Consider the following 11,430-nt stretch of genomic DNA (forward strand, 5'->3'; position numbering starts at 1 on the left):
TTGATCGCGTAAAGCTATCCAATATATGATATGCGGACGACACAAAACATTTGGCCAAAAACCCAAAAATGATGGTAGATCTCCTTAAACGAGTAGAGATTGAGAGCAAGGCACTAGGTCTGGAGATTAACCAGAGCAAAACCAAGATCATGATCATAGATCGATCTAAGAAGTTTACTGATCTCGGAAACTCACTCAAAGGTTAAAGATAAATGAGGTTCAGTTCAGTCAAATTAGCGATGAATGAACTTGCGAAGGAAAAATCAGTCGTATAGCCATCGCCAAAATCTAAACTAGATAAAATCTGGTAAGACCGGGGTGTGAGTAACAACATCAAGATAAAGCTTGTCAGAAGCTTGATCCACTCCATTTTTCTCTGAGCTGCGGAAACATGGACCATAAAAGCAGTAGAAAAGAGAAAAATTGACGCTCTTGAAACGTGGTATTGGAGGCGCATGCTCCGGATTCTTTGGACAGCTAGACGCACACGAGTCTATTCGCCAGGAACTACACTTGGATGGATTGACTTTGGCCAATGTCTATAGACGACGGATTCTTCAGTTCTTTGGACACGTTGCACGTGGCAATGAGGATAGCCTGGAACGGTTGTGATCGGTAGCCTGGAGAGGAAGAGAACGAGAGAAAGATTCCCTACACGATGGACCGATCATGTTAAGGCAGCAGCAAGCGCTTGGGAGTTTGGGGCGCTACGCGCAGCGGAGTCAAGGGATAACTGGAAAAAAGTCGTTGCTTCCACAACCCTCAGTAATGTGCAATAATACGAAGAAGAAGAAAGATAAAATAGATCTTCTCATGCCACTCCTATCGGAGGTCTCCACGCGATCCGATATTCTAAACTGTCCAAGATTTTGAGCTATGATGTTCGTTTACGCCCCGTCTGCCCTATTCCTTTCCCTGTAGTAAAAGTTCCCCCCCAGATTTTAAAAATATCTTTTTTTTTTAAATCTGGGGGGATATTTATTGTTTTAACTGCATAGTGTATTTGTCTAAACATGTCAATGATGGGTAGAATTGGTGAATGTTACACGTGTGTAAAGTGATCACTTAAACCAGCCTGTGACGGTCGTTAGCCCCGTAAATGCCCAGACTTCTATAGTCTTCTTCATTTTTGATGAGATGTCAAAAAATAATATGAAAATACCTCATGTAATTGGACATAATCCAGTATTTCGACACACTTAAAATGATGTAAGTATTTAATTCATTGATAATTATTAATGAAGCAACTACTTAATATTAAGTATTTATGAAAATGTATGAAAATAAGGAAGGCAAAGAAGATGAAAAAGAAGGAAATAAATAAGAAACAGCTCCTACCCCCTTTTCAACCTTCAACGTCCCACGGACCTAACTCTTAAATTTATAATTAGCTTCACATACGATGATTAAAGAAAACACTTCGTTTTTTACCACTTGAGTTTTATTATAGACTACATGTTTCAGAAGTTAAACTTCCATCATTCAGGTCTGTATAAAAACTTAAATATAGAATATAAAAATGTTCTATAAATAAGGTTCAATAACTAAAAATATTTCGAAAATCTTACCTGCATATTATACAAATAATAATTTATATAAAATCCTCGATAACTCAAAATCTAAAATTGATTTATTACAAAAAAGTGGTGTTTATGAAATTTCGTGTGGAGATTGTGATAAAAAATATATCGGCCAAACTGCGAGAATTTTAAAGATTAGAATTAAAGAACATCATAGCGGTCTTGTTAGTAATTATTTTTTGGAATTTGCAAATCACATAATAGGTACTAATCACTCATTTCACTCTCATAAATTAAAATTATTATACCTTAATCCATATAAAGGCCAAATTATCAATTATTTTGAAAATTTAGAAATCCAAATAAACCTGAATTCTAATAATAATTTTTTAAATAATATATTGTTTCAAAATTCTTCACCATTGCTTTCCATTTTTCCTTTGTTTTCAAACTCCGTCCCTTGACTAACCCCTTCCCCTTACTTTCACCTCTCCTTATTTATAGAACAATTTCATATTTTATATTTTAGTTATTATACAGACCTGAATGATGGAAGTTTAACTTCTGAAACATGTAGTCTATAATAAAACTCAAGTGGTAAAAAACGAAGTGTTTTCTTTAATCATTGTAACATGTCTTACCACAAAGTTAATGTCGAAACAATAAATAATATATAATTAGCGTCACATACGATGTTTGACAATGATGCGGAATGCATCTTAATACGTGTCAGAATAGATTTCAAGAAAAATTGGTGTTCACTAAAACTTAAATTAAAAATGTATACGTATTTTCTTAAGGTTTTGAGTTTTATCATGGGGTATATTTACCTGTTCTGAAATATATGGTTTCTTGTAATTGATGTCTTATGACACGTTCACACTTCAAAAAGACCCAGGATAGAATAATTATAAAATACATTACAATTTGAGGATTAAAAGTTTTTTGTTGGAGACAAATCTTATAATATAAAAAAATGACGTAATGAATACATTTGTTTGCATAATATACTAATAATATATGAATATATTTGAATGCAAAACATACTAATTTACACATATTTAGAAGTATCTTTACATAACAATTACGGTATATTTTTGTAAGATTTATTTAAGAAAACTACAATATTGAACGTTTCAAAATTTTGTCTTCAACCACATTTATTTTTAGAACTTTTCTCCAACCGGTTTTGACAAGCGCCTGGTCATCTTCAAATATGGATTTGCACTTAACTTAGAACTGTGAAATATTAATAAATAAAGTTAGTTTTATTTCATAAAATGTACCACAAAGTATCCGCAAACAACATTTAAATTATGCAATACTGAAATTTAGATTCGGTGTATAACAAATCTTTTGGGTTTACAGTTATCGGTGAAAAGTTGTGATGAAAAAACATAACAGTGTTTCCACTTTTGGAAAGTTTAAATTTTTTTTTTGTGATGTCCTTCAACTCTTTTCCATCGTTTGCTTTGATCCACGTCTTGTGTTTTTTTTAGTTCGGGGAACAAAAAGTCTTAACTCTAGAACACTACCCTCAACTTTATAGGCATGAATACTACCGTGGGGTACCTGAGTACCCCGTAGATATTTATGAGTTAGAAATAAAACTATAAATTTATCAATTAATTTCTTGTATTTACTTAAATGTACTATTACTTAGGCATACAAATAAAACAAATTGAAATAATTTTAAAAATTTTTGTTTGCAAAGATTGCATATTTTTATTTGATGGGTGCACAAATATGACGACGACAAGAGGAGCACGCGGTCCTCGATTTCCTATCTTTTATATGCGGACAGAAGCAGCAGCGACCGGGTTTGGTATCTCGAGGGACTGGTTCAGCGATGTCCATTTAATTTTTTAGAATACCATGTATAGATTCCCTTATATCCCGGGGCAAACATGGCCATTGTAATTTTTCTTGCATATACGGTGTTATAAGAGATTTTGTCATTTCCTTAAAAAATTAAAAAATTAAAAAATCCAGGAGTTTACTCCTACTGTATTTAAGAGGGTATAGAGCATACACAAAGGCTATCTTCTCGTTTTTCTAGACGTAGAATACTTTTTACTCATCTGGTCAAAAACATCAACCCACATTTTATTTTATTATAAAATGCTATAATTTCTGGCAGTAGTACTTTATTTTCTTCATCGATACGATACCACGAATGTCATCTTCATCGCCACTATCAGCGTATTTGCAAGCAACAAGAGTGGAGTAGTGATTTTGAGAATTAACACCAGGCTCTTCTAAAAAGCGAAAATCTTTAATGAGGTCATCCAGTTCATCATCTGAAGCACCTCTAGTATTCAACTCCTCATTATCCAAATCTTCTAAAAACACTGCTTTTTTCACCATCAGTTCTAAGACGTCGATTTGATCTATGAGACAAATGACTAACAAAAACGTAGATTACTTGTCATGGAAAATAACAAACTTATAAACATATGTAAAATAGAATAATAAAAACACGATTTTAAGTGATAATAAAACATAAAACCTATACCTAAAAAAATAGTTAAATATTTATTTCAAGAATAATATTTAATAAAACTTACCAATAAATGACAAAGTTCAGCCGCCTTAGAATTTGAAAAAACTTTGACAACTACTACCGTGGGGTTCTAGAGTACCCCGGAACACCCGCCCACACGTCTGTACCTGTGCGACACTAGCGTGCGATAGACAGTTCGTCGCAGTAACTAATAATTAGAGATTAGCTTTAATGGCGCAAATCACTCGATCACTGTTCTTCCCCACCTACTCCACTCATCTGATCTCATTCCTTCTGACTTATTCTGGTTCTCCGAAAGCAAAAGACCCTTATAAGAAAGAAGATTTAAGACGATTATTGAGATTAACGAGAATGCGACGAAGGAGCTGAAGAACATCTACAAGGAAGGGTTTCAGGAGTGTTTCCAAATGTGGAAATACCGTTGGGATAGTGTGATTGTTTATCATTGGTTGAATGGAGTATATATATTATTTCGAGAAATAAAAATACTTTGTGTTCTGATCCACTCACATTTTTATTAACCCACTAGTTTCGGCAACAACCTGTTGCCCTCTTCAGGGTTACATTTATTACTTAGTAACAAAGTATTTTTGTTTCTCGAAATAATATATATCAATATGATCCACAAAGTTAATGCTTTCAATATTCAAAACATGAATGGAATATGTTACTTGTGTATATTTGGATTATCACAGATCGTTAACCCGTTATTTTCCTAGGCTTTTATTTTTTCATCTACTATATCTTTATCCATGTATTATATTTTGCCTTGTCACGATTAATTGTTCAAGTGTTTAAAAGGTAAGAGAAGTTAATTTTTTGGCCAGAAAAAATACATAAATCTGATGAATAAAATTTGAGTATCTGTGTGAATTTGGCTTCGAAAATTGTACAAAAAAAACTGCTGAAATGACAAAACTTTAAAGAGATTAGTTTTGTTCTTTTTGGCTTTTCCTTAAACTTAACATTTGTCATTAATTTCTTTTAGAATACATTACTTACTCGCGTAATCGCGAAATTCGAACAAAGTTCACATTTCGTTTTATTCAATATTTCCCTAGCGCGCATAGAAACCTCTATAGTAAATGGAGAAACAATTAATAAATGAAGAAAATTACCAAAGTGAATGGTGCACTAAAATCAGTTATAGCAAATAAAAACCTATCAGCGGAAGCTAAACTGGCAGTGCACAACGGAGTCCTGGTTCCAACTCTAATGTACGGAAGTGAAACATGGAGTTGGCAAAAGAAGGATGAAAGTAGACTGAATGCAGTCGAAATGCGATCTCTCAGAAGAATGTGCGACAAAACGATGTATGATAGATGTGCGAATAGTGAAATAAAGAAGGAATGCAAAGCTGAGATAAGCATTATCGATAAAATTAAGAAAGGTGTGTTGAGATGGTTTGGACATGTAGAACGAATGAGTGAGGAAAGAAGGGTAAAACAAATTTACGAGGCGAATGTTAGTGGGAAAAGAAGCAGAGGAAGACCGAGAAAAACATGGCACGATCAGGTATGCCAAATACTTGAAAGTGGACAGGTTAGGAGTCGTAACAATCGGCGGGTATGTATGAGGAGATGCATGAACGTGGAAGAGGCGAAGAATGTTTGCAAGGACAGAGTGGTGTGGCGCTTTATTCTCTCTGCCTACCCCTGCGGGGAAGCGGCGTGATGGTTAGTTAGTTAGATAAAATTACCTAATTGCGACTCTTGAAAATATATTGGGTCAAAAATACATAAGTGGGTTTACAGCAGATGCATTGCATATAATTATTGTGGGCTGGATGCAGTCTGATCCGTGAAGGGGTCCTTTGTGACCCAAAAATGCTGGCCAAGCTTAAAGAAAAAGTATGCCAAACAATTTTCAGACTCGCATTCCTCTATGGATCCGAATGCTGGACGATGTATAACACATTCTCTAGGCAACTAGGAACTGCTGAAATACTAATGCTTAGACGGTCAGCTGGAGTATCCCTTCGAGACAAAATAAAGAGTTCAGGCGTTCGTGGAAGCCTGGGTGTAACGGGCATCAATAGTATGGCAGAGGAAAGGCAATTGAGATGGTATGGATACATAGGACGCAGAGAACCCGAAAATATTATAAATTAGGCGATTTCCATGGTTCTTCTTCGAAAGACATCTGGAGGAAGACCAAGAACTTCATGGATGCTACAGAAAGATAACATGATTCGAAGGCATGTCCTAGGTGACATTGTATTTGATAGACGGACCTACAACCTGATGACAAGGAGACCTGACCAGTCTAAAAAGACGTAAGTTGAGATGGAGCAAGGAAGAAAAAAAGGTGCATTTTTGGTCTTAGGTGGTAGTAAAAAAACTGCAATATTTAAAAAAATTATTGATATTTATTAATGCTTTATGATAAATACTCGTACGGTGAAAATTCAGTATCTGATATGAATTCTCGTATGATAAAAAAAAATAAAACACCTGTTATAATCAAATTGTTAAATAAGAAGGATCATAAATTATCTAGGATAAATTAATTTAACGCTCGCCTAAGTCATAAATGTTTTTTTTTCAAACCCTTATCGGCACCGGCACCCCAATGGTGCATAGGGCACTGCATTAAATAAACACAGTGTTGTCTTGATCGTTAACACACGAAGGAAAGGTGATCAGCCCTCCGCTTCAGGTACCAGTCCAGGGTAATATTAAATGAATATTAGAGTGAAAAAATCACTTATATTTTTTGACCCCCCTGGGAATCGAACCCGGGACCTCCAGATCGGTAGCCGAGCGTGCTGACCATTACACTACGGAGGAGGAAAATGTTACCTAATTAATAAATGAGAACGGAAATTAGTCGTCGCCGATAATAGTGTCTGACCAAGAACGCGCGGGTAGGGTGCCCTCTTCTCCCAGGCCATACAACCATGATCCTTTCGTCCTGAGGAAGAATAATCCGCGTGCCTCGGGAGATGTCCCATATCCCATATACTCCCGTTCATTGTAGATGCAGTCTCCTTTCTGGAAGGTCTCCCAGTCGGGACACTTCACAGCCATGAAATTCTCTGGGTATAATAAAGATTCGTAGAAATAGACGTAGCTCATGCGATGATCGAAAATAATACCATGTCCCTGAGTGTTCCCTCCATTTGGAAAGAAGTCCACGTGTCCTTAAAAAAACGAGAAAAATAGAAAATAAAAAAATGAAATTATTATTTTTTGACATCTCATCAAAGATGAAGAAGAATATAGAAGTCTGGGCATTTACGAGGCTGACGACCATCATAGGCTGGTTTGAGTGATCACTTTACACACGTGTAACATTCACCAATTCTACCCATTATTGACAACCACACTACTCAAATTCTTGGAGGTTCTATATATATATATGAACCAATTTAGAAACCTTCTTCTTGAATCACTAGAACTTCACTAGAGACTTCTATTGGTGAGATGTAAAGAAGCTTTTTACTAAGCAGAAATTCTTATATTGGTATGTGACGTCCGAATCCTGGATTACAATCACACACATCGCTCACTCCTTTCAAGAACGTCATAAATCAAAAAACTTGATTTTTCAGGAGAACGTTTTTAAAGTTTAAAAATATAATACAAAGTATTAAAAATACATACTAAGCCACTTATTGAACTTTTGACTGTACAATAGATCTTTTTAAATAAAACCTGAAGGTGTTTTCTCCATTTGAAAAATATTTAGTATATTTAAAAAAAATAATTAAACAGTACCTTTTCTTCAAAATGCAAAAACAACACTTTTTGCCCTGTAGCGGGTAAATATTTAGTTTAAAATATGCCTCTTTTGCTGGGATATAGTACATTTTCTGGGCATTCCGAAAACATGCACAACTGAAAATTGTCGAATTTTGATTTATGACGTTCTTGAAAGGAGTGAGCGACATGAGAAACGCCAGAAAACACCATTTTCATTTTTATTATTTAAGCTTATAATTTGACCAGATAATAAATGTTGTAAACAATGAAATTAAGTACATTTAAATTATTCTAATCTCCTGATCCCAAAACCACAGCATCTTTATCGTATTAAAAACTGGATTATTCTCCCTACGAATGATGTATCAATTATAGAGATAACAACAGCTTGAGTGTATCCTAAAACTTGTTTAGAAAAATCTGGATTATCTCCAATTTTAAGAGTTATTTATATTTTTTTGACATCCCAACATAGACGAACAAGAATATAGAAGTCTTCTTTATGTATGTTGAGGTGTCAAAAAATAACTCCTATAATCGGAGATAATCCAGTTTTGAAAACGTGTACAATTTGGACACAAATCATAAGTCAAATCAGAAAATAATAAAATATTATTTATTATAAAATAGGATTTTTTGGCATTTCTCATATATGTGATTATAATCCAGGATTTGGACTTCACATGCAAACATGAGAGCTTCTACTCAATAAAAAACTTTTAATCTCAACAGTGAAAATTTTACTGATTCTCCGATTTCTCCTGTTTTTCTGCTTTTGTGTTTTGAATGTTGAAAATAATAAATTAGTTCGATAGGTTTTTTTCTATAGATAGACAAAGACCTAAATTACTGTTCTCAGAACTGTTTTTATAGAGTTCAATGCGTTGTTTGTACGTTACCCTCCCATCCAACAATGCCATACTGTAGTTAGGAGTGAAAAATGGCGTAGTACTTACTCTCTTTTAAAGTTTTCTTTACTTAAAATATTTCTTAGCCTAATAAGTATATACACATGTATATATATATATATATATATATATATATATATATATATATATATATATATATATATATATATATATATATAATATATATATATGTATATATATATATAAATATATATATATATATATATATATATATATATATATATATATATATATATATATATATATATATATATATATATATATATATATATATATATATAAATATATATATATATATATATATATATATATATATATATATAAATATATATATATATATATATATATATATATATATATATATATATATATATATATATATATATATATATATATATATATATATATTTATATACAACATTTTGAGTGTGTCCAAATACTTGTTCACAAAATCTGGATTATCTCCAATTAAAGGAGTTATTTTCATATTATTTTTGACATCTCATCAAAGATGAAGAAGAATATGGAAGTCTGGGCATTTACGGGGCTTACGACCGTCATAGGCTGGTTTAAGTGATAAATGCCCGTAAATGCCCAGACTTCCATATTCTTCTTCATCTTTGATGAGATGTCAAAAATAATATGAAAATAACTCCTTTAATTGGAGATAATCCAGATTTTGTGAACAAGTATTTGGACACACTCAAAATGTTGTAAATAAATTATCTGGTCAAATTATAAGCTTAATAATAAAAATGAAAATGGTATTTTCTGGCGTTTCTCATGTGTGTGATTATAATCCAGGATTCGGATCTCACATACTAATATAAGAGTTTCTGCTTAATAAAAAGCTTCTTTACATCTCACCAATAGATGTCTCTAGTGAAGTTCTAGTGATTCATGAACAAGGTTTCTAAATTGGTTCATATATATAGAACTTCCAAGAATTTGAGTAGTGTGGTTGTCAATAATGGGTAGAATTGGTGAATGTTACACGTGTGTAAAGTGATCACTTAAACCAGCCTATGACGGTCGTAAGCCCCGTAAATGCCCAGACTTCCATATTCTTCTTCATCTTTGATGAGATGTCAAAAATATATTTATATATATATATATATATATATATATATATATATATATATATATATATATATATATATATAAATATATATATATATATATATATATATATATATATATAAATATATATAAATATAGAAATATATATATATATATATATATATATATATATATATATATTTATATATATATATATATATATATATATATATATATATATATATATATATATATATATATATATATATATATATATATATATATATATATATATATATATATGTATGTATATATATATATATATATATATATATATATATATATATATATATATATATATATATATATGTTTTTTTTAATCCCTTATCCGCACCCCAATATATATATATATATATATATATATATATATATATATATATATATATATATATATATATATATATATATATATATATATATATATATTTATATATATATATATATATGTTTTTTTTAATCCCTTATCCGCACCCCAATGGTGCATAGGGCACTGCTTCATATAAATACAGTGTTATCTTGATCGTTTACACATGAAGGAAAGGTGATCAGCCCTCCGCTTCAGGTATCAGTCCAGGGTAATATTGAATAAATATTACAGTGAAAAAATCACTTATATTAATTTGACTCCCCCTGGGAATCGAACCCGGGACCTCCAGAACGGTAACCGAGCGTGCTGACCATTACACTACAGAGGTGGACATTTATCAAAGACCATTTATCAAATATTGAAACTTTTAAAACACAATTTATATACAAAATACATTTGAACCCACCTAAAACACTGTTGGTCCCTAAATATCCCATAGATGTGTGCATAATGTCCACAAAATCGGCATCCGTGGAAGAGAGTTCATACCCAGATGAACTGTTGAAGTAGCATACACCAACAGGATCAAGTCCAGTAATCCTGCCCACTTTGGTTCCTGACAGAGCTTCAAAATTCTTTCCCGCTGTTGATGCTACTGAAGTTCCAAGACTTACACCGGTAATGTGAATATCCTTTGGCGAAATACCAGCTAAAATTAATGTAAAAATTAAAATGTATGGTTATATCATAATCGTATTACAAATAAGGTGATTTAAATTATTTCTGAATGCTTTAATAGTAAACTTATAAAAACTAACACTCCTTTCGTTTTGCAGCAGGGGTAGGCAAAGATAATAGAACGCAACACCAATATGTCATTGCAAATAATCTTCCCATCTTCCACATTCATGCATCTCATTACACGCACCCAGCGTTTGTTCCGATTCCTTACTTCTTTCACGTATTTGAAATACAGTCGAATTCGGTTATTACGAGCAAGATTTTAGCGAGATCTCGGATATAGCGAGGAAACATTCGTTGAAATTTCGGCTTCTTGTTTTCTCCATACTTTTATTCACGTTTATAACGAGCAACTTCTCGGCTATTTAATACATCTTATTATATTTTAAAACTTTAAAAACTTGCTACTGACAATTAAAGTTTTTTGATTTATGACGTTCTTGAAAGGAGTGAGCGGTGTGTTATGTGAATTGTATGAATTTTGCTTCAATTGCGATATATTGTGTTATGTGATAATTACAGATAACATACTTCATGTGATTGGTATGTTTAACAAAAAACAATTCTCGGATATAACGAGGAACGG

General features: G+C 32.2%; 1 protein-coding gene across 1 annotated transcript; it reads right to left on the minus strand.

Annotated features, from left to right (window-relative positions):
- Window positions 1-6,524: 6,524 nt before the first annotated feature.
- Window positions 6,525-10,812, minus strand: LOC148299045 (pancreatic lipase-related protein 2-like; the record flags this gene model as incomplete). Its single annotated transcript, XM_088276423.1, has 2 exons — window positions 6,525-7,186; window positions 10,570-10,812. Coding segments are annotated over 2 exons (560 nt in total), but the record flags the coding sequence as incomplete, so codon positions are not given.
- Between the last annotated feature and the right edge of the window lie 618 nt (window positions 10,813-11,430).

The sequence above is a fragment of the Brachycentrus maculatus genome, unplaced genomic scaffold (genome assembly GCF_059751285.1).
Source record: "Brachycentrus maculatus isolate JH-2025_06_01 unplaced genomic scaffold, ASM5975128v1 h1tg001387l, whole genome shotgun sequence".
Lineage (NCBI taxonomy): Eukaryota > Metazoa > Arthropoda > Insecta > Trichoptera > Brachycentridae > Brachycentrus > Brachycentrus maculatus.